The sequence below is a fragment of the Petaurus breviceps genome, unplaced genomic scaffold (assembly GCF_028583685.1).
Source record: "Petaurus breviceps papuanus isolate PSGF00001 unplaced genomic scaffold, PetGlider_PUasm1.0 100, whole genome shotgun sequence".
In the NCBI taxonomy this organism is placed as follows: Eukaryota; Metazoa; Chordata; class Mammalia; order Diprotodontia; family Petauridae; genus Petaurus; species Petaurus breviceps.
The window spans coordinates 6,892,805-6,910,672 of NW_027185573.1; the positions used below are offsets into that span (position 1 = coordinate 6,892,805).

At 41.5% G+C, this 17,868-nt stretch overlaps 1 protein-coding gene across 2 annotated transcripts in view; it reads left to right on the forward strand.

Moving 5' to 3' along the window:
* The first annotated feature begins 475 nt into the window (after positions 1-475).
* LOC138170670 (adhesion G-protein coupled receptor D1-like) overlaps positions 476-17,868 on the forward strand; it is a 476,753-nt gene continuing 459,360 nt past the window's right edge. The window contains exons 1-2 of one of the 2 annotated variants that reach the window (XM_069100393.1): positions 476-1,250; positions 1,387-1,423. In XM_069100393.1, coding sequence (XP_068956494.1) covers positions 1,185-1,250; positions 1,387-1,423 — 103 coding nt within the window. In that variant the 5' untranslated portion in view covers positions 476-1,184. The remainder of the gene's footprint in view (positions 1,251-1,386; positions 1,424-17,868) is intronic. The other variant, XM_069100969.1, reaches the window with a different exon arrangement.

Genomic DNA, 17,868 nt, shown 5'->3' on the forward strand with positions numbered 1-17,868 from the left:
GGGAACATATTTGGGGAAACTGAGTCACAAATGGGCTAAGGGGCTTGCTCTAGGTCTTCCCATAAATAGCACCCAGGATTCCTGACACTTACCTATGTGCTTTGAATTGTGAGACATAATTGCTAATAATAATAGATTTGGAAAGAAAGCTCAGAGATAGAATTCCCTGAGTTGGCAAAGGGTTAAGTACCACACTGCAGCCAACACTTTGGTCAGTGAAGGATTACATGGGTTTGGTGTCTTCCCCCCCCTGAATATCACCTTATTTCTTTCTTCAGCCAAACAAAACTTTCAGTTAAATATATTTTTCTGTTTGCTTTCAGTTGAAATATTTATTAATATTTATGCTGGCTCGAGTGAGCTATCTGGGGGGTAGTGAACCTCCTCCCTTCTCCCCTTCCAATATTATGCTCTCTGGTCTGCGTTCTGAACCCAAGAGACTTTAAACATTTCCAATTGTTCTTAACAGACTGGTGTTAGGACCCAGCGAGGAGACAGCAGCAACAAGATATAAATAGAGAAACAGAATGGGACAAAGTTTGAGGAGAGAACATGACATCACTCAGACTTTCTCTCCACCCAACGAGATCTGGGATGGAGGTGCAAACATGAGCCAGACAGGGAAGGACTTAGCAAATCATTTCAATTCTGCTCCTCTGGAGAAAGCTGGAGAAACTCTGGGAAAAAAGTTCTCTTAAGGGGTTTCTTACCCCCGTTCCCTCCTTTTGAAAGAATAACTCAGAACCACAGCTGGATAGACAGGGTGCTCCTGAACACCACAGAGGAGACAAGAAACCACATGCTGAATGAGAGAGACCTCTCCTTGGCAGGGAGCACAGGAAGATTTGGGGGATTGTTTCTGAGGAGCTGTGCATTTTGGAATTGGAATGATTCTTGCCACATTCCTCAGCTGCTCCAGTCATGGTAAAGCATTTATCGATTCCTGAAAGTTGTTGAATTTTGAAAACACCCATCCATGCCTCCAGACAACCAACGGGGACCGGGAGAATTTCCGAAATGAATTTTCTGAACCTCTACAAAGATGCCCTTTTCACGAGGAAGTGAGAATTAACATTTTTAAAAAAAGAAACAAAGAAACAAACTTGGGTTTCTGGAACCCACCTCCCCGGCATCTGGCTTGACTTCCCTTTTTTTTTTCCTTCCAAATCTTTGGAAAGACCACCATGAGGAAGCTGCTGTCTCTCTTCTGTTGCTATTCGTGGATGTTTTTTTTGTTTTTGGAAGAGCAGGTAATTTCCAAAAGGGTGAGAGCATGGAGGGTGGGGTGCGGCTTCCCCAGAATTTTGCCAAGACTTTTTTTTTTTATCATCTTTTGCCCTCTGTCTTACTATACAATGCAATTTCTCTCTCTCTGTGTATGTGCAGGTATCCGGAAATTATCCTCCAGCACAAGGACATCCAGGTAAGAGACAATCTTTATCACTCAACCCTCTAAACTCCTGCTGAAGCAGGATGATTCTCGAAAGCCCCAGGAATCCGTGGCTCCTGATGCCCAGATGGATTGGGGAATGTTGGGACCACCGACGTCCCTCTCATCTTCTTTCTCTGGTGTCCTGCTGCTTCGGTCTGAGCCTGCCTCTAATTGCCCTGGTCTGTGTTTGGCTCCTCGCTTCAGATGCGGCGACTGCGGGGCCCGCTTTGTCCACAGAACTTTCTCCTGTGTCCTATTCACATGAAATCTTGTGACCGAGGGGTCAGTTTTGGCTCAGCATGTTTTCCTTCGCTGAATGTTCCTTTGCTCTTTTCCATGTACTGCTCTTTAAACTTGTATGTGTGTGTAAATCAGACTCCATGCACATATACCATGATGTCAACCTTGAGTGTCATGGTGGTTTCAGTACGTCTTTGAATAGTTCAAATCTGGCTAGTCTTCTTTATTTATTTTTTTTTTTTAACTTCCTATGTGCTGGTGTCCAAAGGTGAGTTACAGTAATAGAGAGATCGAAAGTTTTGTGTTGACTACACATTTCTAGCTCAACTGCAGTCCACAAATTCTCTTTGGTCGATTGGCTTACCTTAATTAAGGGAACATGGAACAGATTTTGTTGTTGGCGCAGAGGAGAATGGCAATGTCTCACCAAGAAGGAAAGATATTCTTGGGTAGGACTCAGAGCCTAGAATCTGAAGGCTAAGGATGCAGGTTCAAATTCTGGCTACACTGTTTAATTCCCTGGTATGACCTTGGCCAAATAACTTTCCTCTCTGTTTCTTCATTTGTAAAATGAGGTGGTTGGATCTAGATGAACTCTGAGGCCATTTCAACTCTGAATCTAAGATTGAGGCAATTTAGGGAACTTACAAAGACCTGAATTCAAATGAAGCATCAGACAATTACTAGCTGTATGATCTTAGGCAAACAACTTAACCTGTTTGCCTTAGTTTATTCAACTGTAAAAAAAAGGGGGGGGGAGATAATAATAGCAACTGCATTACAGGCTTGTTGTGAGGATCAGTGAGATCATATTTATAAAGCATTTAACACAAGGCCTGACACATAGTAAATGCTGTATAAATACTTTCCAGGATAGAGTGCTGGCTGGAGTCAGGAAGACTCCTCTTTTTTTTTTTGCCTTTTGGAGGGCAATTTTGGGGTTAAGTAACTTGCCCAAGGTTACACGGCTAGTATTTTTGTGTGGGTGTTAAGTGTCTCAGGCTGGAACCGAACTCGGGTCCTCCCGACTCCAGGGCCAGCGCTTTACTTACTGCGCCACCTAGCCGCCCCATGGAAGACTCCTCTTCATGAATCCAAATCCAGCCTCAGACACTTGCTAGATGTGTGACTCTGGGCAAGTGACTAAGTCTGGTTACCTAGTTTCCTCATCTGTAAAATGAGTTGGAGAAGTATCTTTACTCCAGTATTACTCCAGTATCTTTGTCAAGAAAACCCCAAATGGGGTCACGAAGAGTCAGACACAATGGAACAAAATTTATGATTACATTAACATAATATATGATTATATAGTATGATATATTACTACATTAATGTTATGCTATCATGTCATATGTTTAATTATATGATATATTACATACTATATTACGTTATATCACCATGGTGTATTTTCATGTAAATTTACTGTGGGCTGATGGGAGCCTACATAGGTAAGTGTAACAACCGTTTTGGGGTATTGGAGAAATGGCTTAATTTGGAACCAGATGGCCTGGGTTCAAATCCCAACTCTTCTACTTATTAGCCATATGACCATGTGCACCCCTCTCTTATCTTGGCTTCCTCATCTGCAAAGTGAGGGGAACTGGACAACATGGCCACCTCTTGATTCTGTGACCTCTCTGCATCTGATAGAGGAGGCATGGCAGAGTAGATAGATAGACAGCCTTGGAATCAGGAAGATTGGGGTTCAAGTGTGGACTCTGATCCAGACAAGCTGTGTGACCCTGGGCAAGTCACTTAGCCTATAATTCCCCCCCCCCCAGTGCAACTGTATAAGACTATAAATTGTAGAGGGGGCTTCCTCAATGGGAGCTCCCCATAGCAAAGAAATCACAGACTCAGCCTTCTCCCATGACCTTACTGAGCCTTGATTCCCATATATACATACATATACATGCATGTGTGTGTGTCTGTCCATCTACCTAATCTATTCATCTATCTATTCATCCATTTATCCATCCATAAATCCATCCATCCATCCATCCATCCATCCATCCATCCATCCATCCGCCCGTCCATCTGTCTGTCCATCCATCCATCCATCTATCTATCTGTCTGTCTGTCTGTCTACCTATATGATGAGCATGCCACAGGGTTGCTATGAGGCTTCCATAATATAATGTGTTTAAAGTGCTATATTCAGATGTACCTGTGTACTACTTGGCACGTTACTTAGTTTTATTGAACCTCAGTGTCTTCTCCTGTAAAAGGAGGTGGCTGGACTGTGTTTCTTTAGTAGCATTTAGAGAACGACAGTCTCATCTGTTGGTACATTGTGGTCCTGATGTTGAGGAGAGTTGTCTGGGAAGCTCTGCTCCTTGTCTCTACTTTTTTTTTTTTTTTTGTTTTTTGGAAGGTCACATTTATTTTTTTCAAGTGCTTCTTACATCCATAAGGGGCTTTGTTGGGTCCAAAGTTTAGAGAGTGCTGACAGGGACCCTTCTTGATCAGATAGAAACAGCAGCTCTTGGTTCCCAATTAGCAAGAATGATAAGTAGGTACTAGAAAGTCGGCAATCAGTGCATCTTCCCTCCAGTGGCCCTGTCCCTCTACCCACCCATGCTCTCTTCCCCAGGGGTGGCCTCCCTAGCAGTGGCCTTGGTATCTTTGTTCTCCCTCTCCCCACTCCACTTCTTTACCTCATGGCCTTATATCCTGAGGTTTGAGGTCTTTCCTCTCCCAAGTGATTTTGTTTTAAAAAGTTGATTTTAAAGTGCCTCCCCTGTTACTTTCCTGAAAGGCACAATTTGTGGTAATTGCCCCGGGTGCTAGAATTACTAGTTATGGTTTGACTTAGATCCTTTCTTCTTTCCCAAGAGGGTATGGCATTGACTTCCTTATGTTCTTTCTCTCTCTTTTTAAAAAAAGTACATCAGTGTCTTTTAAAAAAATATTGCCTTCGTCTCTCAGTACCCTTTACCCCAATAAGTCCCTAGCTAATAGCAAATGAACTAATGGATTGAGGTCTGGCAACATATGCTTAGTCAGCAAGTTACCAGTTGTATGGTCCTGGGCAAGTCATTTCATTTCTCTAGTCCTTAGTTTCATCTGTAAAACAAAGGGGGCCACACCCACTGACCTTTAGGGTCCCTTCTATGATCCCGTGACTTCTCTATTTCTTTCCCAGTTTTCCTCAAAGCCAACACCTACATGAAGCTCCGATCTTCTCCCCTTCATTGCCTTGTACTTGTTCCAAGTCCATTTTGCATATCTTATAAGTGTGTGTTATCTCCTTGAGGGCAGGGATCGCTTCCCACCTGCCATTATATCCCAAGCACAGTGGCTGCTGGCTCCTTGGTGCTTAATACTCCATTGTTTCATCTCATAGAATGTATGATTCTTGAGGAGAGGGACTGCTTTATCTTTGTCTTCGTCCCCCCAAGGACAGTGGAGCACATAGTAGGTGCTTTGTAACTTCTTGCTGATTGGTTGAGAGGAAGACACATCTTTCATCACGTGCTTTTTGGAACCGACATAGGCCGTCTCATTGATCTGTATTCGGAGGGCTACAAGTTTAGTTTTTCTTAGAGTTGCTGTGGTCATTGTACATATCCTGTTCTCTTGGTGTGTGTCATTTCATATGAGTCTTCCTATGCTTCCTTTGAATGCTCCAAGTTTGTTTTTTCTCATGGCATAGCAATATTCGGTGCCATCCATAGACCAGGAAGCTAGGTAGCACAGTGGGTTGAGCACTGGGGCTGGAATCAGAAGGACTTATCTTCCTGAGTTAAAATCCAACTTCAGAAACTTAACTAGCTTTGTGACCTTGGGCAATTCACTTCACCCTGTTTGCCTCAGTTTCCTTATTTGTAAAATGACCTGGAGAAAAAAAACAGGAAACCATTCCAGTATCTCTTCCAAGAGAACCTCAAATGGGGTCACAGAGTTGGATGCAACTGAAAAAAAAACTGACAACAAATTCATAGACCATAATTTGTTCAGCCATTCTGCAATCAATGGCACTCACTTTGCTTCCAGTTTTTGACCACTGCAAAAAAAATGCTGCTATAAATATTTTGGTATAAATGGAACCTTCCCACTGCCTTTGATCTTCTGAGGGTGAAGTTCTTGTGGTATGATTGCTGAATCAAAGGTTAGCCACTTTTATGTTCTTCATATTAGATTGGGTCACAGGAATTTATTGACTAGGGGAGTGACATGCATAGAGTTCTGGGTTAGGAAAATCACTTTGGATTGGAGTGGGGAGAGACTTGAGACAGGCAGTCCCACCAGCAATGATTATTGCAGTAATCCAGGCATAAGATGTAAAGGACCTGCACCAGGGTGGTGGCAGTACCAGGGGAGAGAAGGGGGTCTATATGAGAGATGTAGCAAAAGGATAAGATGTCACAACAGATTGGTCATGGGGGATAAGTGAGAGTTAAGAGTCAAAAATGAAAATGAAATCATGAGCCTGCATGACTTGGAGAATGATGGTGTCTTTGTCAGCAATGGGAAGGTTGGGAGGAGGGAAAAGATAATGGGTTCTGTGTTGGATATATTGAGTTTGAGATGCCGATGAGACTCCAGTTTGAGATGTCCAAAAGGCGGTTGGTGCTGTCAGACTAGCGCTCAGGAGAGAGGTTAGGGCTGGATGTATATAAAGATCAATGATCAACAAAGTATTTTTAAAATACCTACTATTTACCAGTGCTTAGGCCTTATGCTAGGTTTTGGTAGTACAAAGTACAAATATAGAGGTGAAATAAATGCCAGTTTTCAATGGACTTACATTCTAAGACTATCTAAAAAGTACCTTAAAAATACGTAGTGCAAGCAAATAAAAGTATACATAAATCAGGTCAGCTAGGTGGATAGAACAGTCAGTGGATAGAACAATCAGCCCCATAGTTCAAATCTAGCCTCAGAAACTTATTAGCAGTGTGACCCTGAGCAAGTCACTTCCTCCCCAAAGTGTATATAAAGTTAATAAATACATACACATTAAATATACCAAAGTAGTTAAATTTAAGTGAGTAAGAGAGGGAGGAGACTAGCAGTTGTGGGAGAAGGAGGAAAGACTTTGGGCAGAAAATGCCACCTGAGCTGGCTCTTTAAGGGATCTATGAGATAAAGGGAATCATCTACACAGAGATGATCCTTGAATCCCTGGGAGCTGCTAAGGTCACCCAGAGAGTGAGTGTTGAGGAAGAGAAGACAAAGGCCCAGGGACCAGACACAGGACAGCATCCTAGGTGTGGCCTGGAGGAGGATCCGTCCAAGGAGACTGAGGAGAGCAATCAGACAGGTAGGGGAACCAGGAGAGAATGCTACTTCAAGTTGGCCTCTTTACCTTCCGTAGGTCTTGGTTGTTTGCCAGTCTGGGAGGTTACTAAGGTAGTGTCTGGACTTTTGCCAGTCAGAGGAGAAATTAACTGTCTCTAATTCCCTAGTCACTGAGGAAACACACACACACACACACACACACACACACACACACACACACACACACACACGGTGGGAAAAGGCCATAAACAATATGCTAGTAGGAGAACTTATTGGGGCCTGCTTTCCAGGTCTGGGCATGTCAACCCTGTAATGGTGCTTCTTAGCCCCTCGTTATGGCTAAGATTTCATTTTACTTAATTTGCCAGATTTCTCCTTTTATTTCTTTTGTCATCCCCTCCCCTTCCCTTCACTGCCTTCACTGGCTTTTTCCCACATTTCTGGGTGTACAAGATACACCTCTTGTTCTCTCACTGGCGTGGGTCCAAAGCTCTTGGGGGTGATCGATGATAGGGTGTGGTACTGGGAAGGGTGACCATGGTAGCCTTCCCTGGCACCATGTTCCCAGAGCCCTCTGACATTTCTCATGGTGTGACAGGTCTGCTGGGCCTTTCTTGGCTTTGCTTCAGGTATTCAAAGCACGATCCCTGATGAAAGTGCCAAGGGAGAGGGCAACCATAGGCTACCATTTTCCATGGGAATCTACCACTTTTTCTTACAAACCAACAAAGGGAAGCTATTTTCATAACAAATGGAGGCAGGTCTTGCCAGTTGGATCCCCATCTAGGGAGCCCTGCACAGTTCTAAAATATGTTTATGAACCATAGGTCTGAAGGTACAACCTGAGATTTGCTCCATTGGGGCATAATAGAAATCCACAGAAAAAAATGGAATGTAACTATTTCTTTGCCTTTTGGTATCTTGGTGAGATATGGGACAAATAGTAACAATAGAAGCCACCATTCTTATAGGCTTTGAGGTGTACAAATGATCTCATTTGATCTTCACAAAAGTCCTAGAGAGGCAAGGGGCATTTTACCTCCCACCTTTTACAGATGGGGAAACCAAGGCTCACAAAACTAATAAGTGTCTGAGGCAGGATTCACCCACGGGGTTTCCCACCTTCAAGTCCAGCAGTCTATTTATCATGCCTCGGGGGCCATCACCATTCATCCTGACCTATGTCATGCCATTGGACTCTAATGACTCTAGCTCACTTAAATCCAATTCACTTGCAATCCAAGACATCACCCTTCTGATGGGAACGAAGGACAAGCAACGACATCAACATTATGCATCATTGCCTCTAACAGTTGATATTTCTAATTATTATTTTTTTTGGAGTAGGGGAAGGCAAGGCAATTGGGGTTAAGTGACTTGCCCAAGGTCACACAGCTAGTAAGTGTGTCAAGCATCTGAGGTGGGATTTGAACTCAGGCCTCCTGACTCCAGGGCCGGTGCTCTATTCACTGTGCCACCTAGCTGCCCCCTTAAGTTCAAATCCAGTCTCAGATACTTCCTTAACTGTGTGTGTGCCCCTGGGTGAGTGACTTAACTTCTGCCTCAGTTTCACATCTATAAAATGGGGATAATAATAACACCTACCTCCCAGGATTGTTGTGAGTACTAAATGGGATCAGAATTATAAAGTACTTAGGGTAGCACCTGGCATATAGTAAGCACTATATAAATGTTAGTTATTATTATAATTATTATAGTTAACTTTCCCCTGATTGCTTAAGTTTAAGTTTGGGGCTTAAACAGTCTGCCCACCAGTCAAGATTCCACTGTGCCAGCATATTTGTTTCTTAATGATTTCCCAGAAGAGCAGAGGATATTCAAGATGGCACCAGGGTTCCATGAATTCCCCAGAATTAGGGTTAGCAATGGTATTAAATCGAGTTAAACATAATTTTCACGTACAAATGCAGAAAGAATCTATGATTTCATGATGGAGGCAACCAGAATGATTGATGGTCTCCAGTTAATGCCAAATGCAGATGGGCTAAAGGAAGGAGGAATGTTTTACCTGGAGAAGAGAAGATTTAGGGTGAACATAGCAATTATCTTTGGGTTCTTCTGTGGAAGAGGGATTAGATTTGCCCTCTTTAGCCTCAGGACCAGTAACAATAGAGGGGAAGCTAAGATTTGAGCCAAAGTCACCTGACTCCAAATCCAAAGCTTTTCTCCACTATGCTCTTTTCTGAAAACTAAGGTTAGTGATCACAAAAGATGAACTCTGGAAATCTGCAGAACCTTTCTGCGTTTGCCCTTGTCAGCTGCAATGCCAAGTGAAAATGCTTTGTCTGTAATAGGCACCCAGTAAATAAATATTTGTTGTTTTGATTTCAGGTTTAGATGACCAATGTCTTTTTATGTTTTGAGATGGCAAATATTATTGTATTTGTGCAGACTGTATGTGTGCAGTGCTGAGGAAAGTCAGTCAGTTAACATTTATTATATACCTACCATGTGCCAAGCACTGTACTGAGAAAGGCAAAAATCTGGCCCAGGCCCTCAAGGTTCTCACATTCTAATGAAGGAGACAGCTTGCAAATCTCTCTCTCTCTCTCTCTCTCTCTCTCTCTCTCTCTCTCTCTCTCTGTCTCCTCTCTACCTCTCAATATTATATATCTTTTATACTATATTTATCTATCCATTGATCCATCTCTCTCTGTCTGTTTCTTTCAGTCTCTCTGTCTCTTCTCTACCTATTAATATTACAGATCTTTTATACCATATCTATTTCTCTATTCATCAATCCATCTCTCTCTCCTCTCTCCCTACCAATACTATATACTATGTCTTCTATACTATATACTACATCTATCTATATTTTTTACTATATTTATCCATCAGCCTGTCTCTTTTTTCTCCTCTCTAACAATACTAATATACTATATCTCTTTATATTATATGCTATATCTATCCATCTCTCCTCTCTACCTATCAATACTATATCTTCTTTACTATATACTATATCTGTCTATATTATATAACTATTAATCTATCCATCTTTCTCTCTCTTTCTGTCTCTCTATCTGTCTGTCTCTGTCTATATATTCTAGATACATACCATGTGAATGGAAGGTGATTTCAGAGGGTAGTCAATGGGGGGGAAGGTGGTGGGTTTGGGGTAAGAGACATTGGGAAAGGCTTCCTACTAAAAGGGGGATTTCTTCTTATTCTTGAAGAAAGTCAGAGAAGCCAAGGATCCAGAGGTGAGGCGGGGAGAGCATTCCAGGCAGGGGAGATAGTCAGTGCAAATGTGTGGAGGTGGGATGTGGAGTATTGTGCATGAGGAGCAGGAAACAGGCTGGTGTAGCTCCATTATAGAGTATGGGGCCTGGGAGTAAAGAGGGAGGAGATTGGAAAGTTAGAATGAGATCCAGCTGTGAAAGGCTTTAAAAACAAAACAGAGGATTTTATGTTTGACCCTGGAGGTAACAGAACTGGCATTTTGGTAATGATCCAGCTAGCAAGATCAATCTGGGCAATTCTAGTGCCCAAGGAGATATTTTTATCCTAAATTATTTAGTCTGCTAGTGGACATTGGCGTGACCAACTAGATTATTGTCAAATACCCATTTCCCTACAAGGGAGGAAACAAGCATTTATTAAGTGTTGACTACGTACCAGGAACCGTACTCAGTACTTTATAAACATTATTTCATTTGATCCTAGCAACAACTTTGGGAAGTAGGTGCTATTATTGTCCCCATTTTACAATTGAGGAAACTGAGGCAGAGAGAGGTTAAGCCGTTTGCCCAGGGTCACACAGATAGTGACTGAGATGGGATTTGAACTCAGGTCTTCCTGACTCCAGGCCCAATGTTCCATCCTACCTACCTCTAGCTAACTTCCCTAGAGATGTTTGGAAGTTGAAATTGCCTTAAGGGATGGTAATGGGATAAGATCACTGACTTTGGAGTAAAAGGACCTGGGTTCAAATCCCATCTCTGATGCTTACTTCCTGAGTGACCTTGAACACTTAACTTTCCTGAGCCTCAGTTTCCTAATCTGTAAATGAGGGCGGTTGGAGAGGATTTCCTTGGAGGTCCCTTCCAGTTCCTTTGAAGAGGACTTCTTGCTAGATTTTTGCTAACTAAGGTTTTAAGGAATTATAAAAGCAGCCTTAAATGACTATTAGACATTGCAAATTGTGTAGTACAGTGGGGAAAAAAAGTTCTTGGTTTTGGCATTGGGGGACCAGGGTTTCAAATCCTGTCCTCAATATTGTGGAACATCTACTATTTGACAAGCTTAGCTAAGGATTCAAAGACCAAAAATGAAGCAGATCTGCCCTCCAAGAACTTACACTGTCTTGGGAAACATCACACAGATATCTAGAAATATGTGGAAGACACAGGATGAAGCATTTTCTAGCTAGCAGCCTTTGTGATTTTGGGGGAGGCTGAGATGCCTCGATAAGCCTGAATCACAGGAGCTACTAAGTCATTCACCACAGGTCACATTTTTCTAGTTTATAAACATGTCCTTTTACAGATAACATTTTTTTATCAAGTGGAAAAACAAATGTAAAAAACAAACCCCCTTTTCACTGGATCGTTGTTGACTGGCCTGGGTATGGAATGAACAGCTGACTTCATTCCGATTCTAGAGGGCAGGACCTCCACGCCCCACCAAACACAGCTCCAGGTCTGAGAAGAAGAGGCCAAATACGGTAGAGATAGCAAAAACTCAGTACTGTGTCTTCCCTTTCCCTTGGAAGAGGTTTTCTAGGAGTGGCTAAGTCATGTCCCCTCACTGGGCCTCAGGTTCCTCATCTGTAAAATGAAGCAAGGGGAAGCAGAATAAGCATTTGTCAAGACCTGCTATTTTCTAGGCACTGTACTAAGAGCTCTATAGATGGTATCTTATTTGATCCTCACAATGGCCAATGTTATTATCCCCATTTTGTAGTTGAAGAAACTTAGGCATACAGCAGTTATGATGGGGTCATACATCTGGGGACTGGACCACTCTTGGTTCTTAACTTTTTCTGTCCTGGACCCCTTTAGCAATCTGATGAAGCCCATCAACCATTTCACAGATGAGTGTTTTAAAAGACAAAAAATAAAATTAATAAGATTACAAAGGAAGCCAATTAGACTGAAATACAGTCTCCTCTCCTCTCCTCTCTTTTCTCTCTCTGTCTCTGTCTCTCTCTCCTCTCTCTCCCCATGGATATTAAGTTAACAGCCCTTGGTTGTGAATCTCCAAGTTCCCTTATAGATCTGAATCCCTGGGATCCCTATGAACAGGGAGGGATCATTTATGCCATAGGCAACAAAATCTGATTTTTGAGATCTAAAGGCTTCATATTGGCTCTTTCCCCTCTAAATTGACATGATTTAGATGTTTTCTGAAGCTTATTAGAGGGCCTTGAGCAGTCTGATGCTCATTCGATCAATCTCTTTCTGAGATTAGAGAGGAAGACAGAGTTTCTTAAACTGAGTCTAAAATTAGTTTCTGTATATATTAATGTCTCCACTTAGCTCAAGCTTTGGGGATCCTTTCCCAATGTGTACTAGTAGTTCAGTTACCTAGATGGTGACTGGGCTACTTCTTTTTAAGATTCTGGGGGTAACCTTGAGGAGTTAGGTTCCCTACCCCCCAGTACTAAAGCTCATGAGCCCCCCACTGGTGTTCTTCCTCCATTGATTATTAACTGATTTTACTTAGCCATCCAATCCTAACTAGTTTTTAGGAATATATATATTTAGAGAGGAGGATAAAATTTAGGCCATGTAAAAGCAAAAGTATATCAATTAAAATTTATTTAAAAAGAAAAAAAGAAAAACCTATGCGACATAATCAAGGATAGACTTAGAAAAAGGACTGTTCATAAAATTTATGCTTAATATTTAATGTGATAAAAGGGTGTTTTCATAATGAAGATTTAAAGGATATATGTCAAAGTTTTGTAAATTCAATATCAAATCATGTGAAATAAGTGATTGTAGCAAAAGGAGGACATATTGAATATTAAAAAAATTTAAACGTGGGAAAAAAAGGAAACAAGTATTTACTTAAGTGTTTCAGCAAGAACAATTGATCCAATCATCCTTCCAAAACTGGGGCACATTCTTCTGTAAGTATATGCAGAGTCTGGAGGGAAGTGGGCTTAACTTAGGAAGATTATGTGGCAAGGGAATAAACCCACAGCTCCTGGAAGTCCTTTTGTTGGAAATCCTTCTCTTCCCTTTGAGGACCCATCAAGAGGTTTTCCACAGGCCCTGGGTGGCCCAGCTCCTTGACAGTCCCAAAGCTGCATTCTCTCTTGGCTTTTGATTCAGATGATGCTTCCTGCTACTGTTGTTTTGGGCACAAAGCTAGGAAACCCCAGGGGGAAGTTCCAAATCTTCCAACCTTTAGAAGTTCACAAAGTCATCCTCTGGTCAATGGAGGAAGAAATAAAGGCTCTTCTCCTCTGCCCTTCTAACCCAAATGACTCCCTCTCAGAGGTTTGGTTGGATGGCGAACCCTCAAATGCTTGGGTTCTGAACTGGCTTGCTATTTTATATAAAGACCCACTGGATGTAGATACATCTCCTAAGCCAATTCCAATATACTTCCTGTGTAGCTCATTTAATTTCATCCAGAGACTTTCATGTCTTCTAAATTGATTGAAGATTTTTCACATTTACCTTAATGCCTTTAATTGATTACTTGGTTCAATAGAGATGTTCTCACCTGATTCAGATGTCAGGATTAGAATATTTCAAAAGTTTTAAGTGGAATAGGAGTGATTTATTTATGAATTCAATTGATCTCTTACCCTTAGGTGATTATACCCACAAAGAAAGGCAATTGTTTTAATGACAACCACTTTTCCTTTTTGGAATGGTTGGAACAGGATGACCACAGTGCCCCTTCCTAGTATCTCATTTTAATAATATAGTATAATAGCACATTTTAGTAATAATAATAGTTCACATTTATTCAACAATATTTGAAAAACATATATCCATTATCTCATGAACCTCTTAACAACTCTGTGACATAAATACTATTATTATCCCTATTTCACAGATGAAGAAACTGAGTCTCAGATACATTAAATGACTTGTACAGGACTGTACAGCCACTTAAGCATCTGAGGTAGTACTTAGGTGTCCTTGGCTCCAAGGCCAGCCTTCTCTCTGTTCACTCTAACCCGATGCATTCTTGCTTAGACAGCATGGTCTGACTCTTTCTGCATTATTGCAAATGGTGAAGACCAGGGCTCCTATGTATCTAACAGGCAAACCCTGCCGTGCTTTCAAAAAAGGGTAACCTTAAAAACCTCAATTAATCAGATAATTGTCCATATAGCCATTTGGTGCATGTAGGAGTATGTGTATACTCTTATCTAGGTAAAGAAAGGGGGGACCCTTCTCTTAATAGACTCCATGGGACCTCTCTGTAGGGACTGGTTTATGATCAGTGCAGACAGATGGCCTTCTGCATCTGGGAGAACTTTGAACGCCCCTATTTTTTTCACTCTCAGGAGACATTTTGTCATACATCTGTTTGTTACTCTTTTCCAGCATAGGTGATCAACCCCGCCATTTTTAAAATAAATCAATCAAAAACATTAATTAAATGATTTCTATGTGCCTAGCACTGTGCTAGGAAGAAAGGAAAAAACAATTCCTACCCTCAAAGAAACTTACATTCGAATGGTGGAAACAACATGTAAATAACGACGTATATACAAGATAGATGGGCAGGTAGGAGGAACAGTGGATAGAGTGCTGGGCCTCGAGTCAGGAAGGCTCATCTTCATGAGTTCAAATCTGGCCTCAGATACTTCTTAGCTGTGTGACTCTGGGCAAGTCACTTCACCCTGTCTGCCTCAGTTTCCTAATCTATAAAATGAACTGGAGAAGGAAATGACAAACCACTCCAGGATCTCTGCCAAGAAGACCCCAAATAGGGCTACAAAAAGTTGAACATGTCTGAAAAATGACTAAAGAACAGCAATAATAAGACAGATGCAGCAGAAATGTAAAGTAATCACCATAATGAAGGCATCAGCACCTGAGCAGACTGGGAGCAAGCAAAAGAGAGATTAAGAAGCAGAGATGAAGGGGCAAGCATTCCACAGGCATGGGGCACCACTTCCCCCTGGCCTAATTAGGCATTTATGGCAAAAATCTGGCGTGTATATTTTGCCTTCACTCATATTGTCGTGTTTTGGAAAAAGCGGAACAAATCAGATCCCTGAGCTCCTAACCCCAGGCAGCCTACAGCTGCTCTGCAATTTACTTTTTTTGTCCTTTTTTCCTCTTCTAGTCGACACTAATGTTGGGTAACTGGGAGTCAGGTTGCCACTAGGAAAGAGTGACCACTCCGACATTTGGCTTTTGTTAGCTTCTCCACCTGGAACTCTGAGTGACCCTGTTGTAACTGTGAAAGATGTTTAGGGAAATCAGCTTGTCTTTATTCTCTGAAGAGTTGATTTTGTGAAAGAGAAGACCGAAGGCAGAGCATCTGTTCACTGTAGAACTGATATTGTTTTTTCAGATGTTTCTTTCAGGATGAAATTTAGAGAAGTGGAAAAAGAATCAAGGGTTGCTTATATATATATATATATATATATAATTTTATTTTTAATATTTTTTCTGCTCAGAATGAATGCTATCCTAGTAACTGATGGAAAGGAAGTCAGTGTGGTATGGTGGGTAGAGGGAGGGCTTCAGAATCAGGAAGACCTGGTCCTATTTCTGACACATACTAGCTATATGACCGGAGGAATGTCACTTAACCTCTTAATGACAAGGAGAACTTTGAAATTTTAAATTTCAGATGAGTGGTTTGACCTGTGTCAGCACAGGGAAGCTCCATACCAGGATTTCCCTCCATTACCCCAGTGGATCTATGATTTCATTACTTGTAGATATTCCCTCTGACAATACAGTTCGCAGTAATACTTGCCTGCCCATCCTATGTGACCTCCCATAAATTCACTGCAACAGGTGTCAACTGAGGTACTAGGAGGTCTTGCTTGGTTATGAGTAAAGCACTTGGACTGTCCATCTCTTTTCTCTCATTCTTGAGATTTATCTGGTTCATCCTTTCCCCCCTCTCTTAGCTGGGGCATTTCTTTGATGATTTCATTTATACTGCTTCTCCTGGGCATTTTCTTACTTGTGAAATGCTGCTGCCTGTTCATGCCCACCATGTACCATTGCCCCCAGGGTGATCCACAGTTTCAAATCTTTGGGCACCGTGGTGTCCCATGACTTATAGCCCTGTAAAACCAGTATAAGAACATTGGCATTAAAAAGACAGACCTTTGCTTCAAGAAGAAGCTTGGGGTCATGGAAAAAACTTAGTAATTTCCCCAAAGGCAATCGAGCCTACACCAATGGAATCAAAGGTCTGAACTGAAAAATTAAAAAGAAAAAAAAAGATGTTAGAGGAAGCTAACATTAGAGTAAAGCTGTAGATCACTTTTTTTGTTTGCTTTTATATGTCAAAGTCTCTGCAGAACATTTCAGGGGTAGGATAATTGCATCCACAGGACACCAAATACATTGTTGTACTATTTTTTTAGAGGTTGGCCTCAATGTTAACCTTTGCTATAACTGGCTCACCTTCTAGGGCTATGTGTTCAACTTGCATTGAGGCTATGTTTGCACATCAGACAACTGCAAATTGAAGAAACATGACTCGTTTATCTGAATAGATTGCAAATGTTTGACATCAGAAACTCATAGACAGGTAGAAGGGACTTCAGAAGCTTCTGGGTTTTGACCTACTCATTTTCCAGATAAGAAAACTGAGGCTGAGGGAGAAGTCACCTGCCTATAGTAGCAAAGGAAGGATTTGAACTCAGGTCTTCCTGACTCCGAGCTCAGCACTCTATCCATTTACTAGAGGTAGGCACACTTTATCAGATCCATTCTTCTGTGCTCAGAACATTCACAGCTATGACTAATGTTGGGGCATCTGGGACTTTGTCCCCCTCAAGGTGCTGACACTTAAAGTCTTTCAGCAGCATGGAAACAACAGAGCTTAGAACCTGGAGGCAGTAACAGCAAAATAGCAATAGCAGCCAGCTTTTATGGAATGCTTGAAGGTTTACATAATGCTTTTCCTGTATTATCTCATTTGATTCTCCCAAATCCCAGCTAAAACCTCACCTTTCACAGAGAGCTGTCCCTGATCCCTTCTTAGTATTAGTATCTTCCCTCTATTGATTATGTCCAATTTATCCTGTATCATAATTTGTATGTGGTTTGTATGTTGGCTCTCCAAGTAGATTGTAAGCTCCTTGAGGGCAGGCACTGCTTTTTGCCTTTTTTTGTACCCTCAGTATCATTTAATAAATGTTTATTGACTGACTGAGAAAAAATAGGAAGCTTCCAAATGACAGACTGGCATGAAATGCCTCCTTTGCTATGCCCTCTTTCTCCAATTTGTGTTTCAAGCTAGTTGGTCTAAAAGGGTCTGTTATATTTCTCTAGGAACAAAATTCCAAGTTTTATCTCTGTTTGGCTAAGTGGAACAATATATACATTGTCTACATTCATTCTAACCTTTGGATGCTATCATTTTTGATTAAGATAAAACCTTATTTACCTTCTGTTTTTATCAGAATTAAAGAATCTTTTGGGGTGGCCAGGTGACATAGTGAGTAAGAGAGCCGGCCCCAGCGTTGGGAGACCTGGGATTGGTTCTGGCCTCAGATACTTGGCACCCACACAAAAGAACTGGCCTTGTAACCTTGAGCAAGTTACTTAACCCCAATTGCTTAAAAAAAAGAATTAAAGAATCTTTGAGTTGAAATAGCAGGCAACAATGGATATGGAGGACAGTTCAGGTCTCTTGTCAGATACTAGCTGTGACCCTGGGCAACCATTTAATTTTTCTCACCCTCAGTTTCCTCATCTGTAAAAAACGAGGGAGTTATACCTGATCAAACAATGAACATTTATTAAGCACCTACTTTAGACCTGATC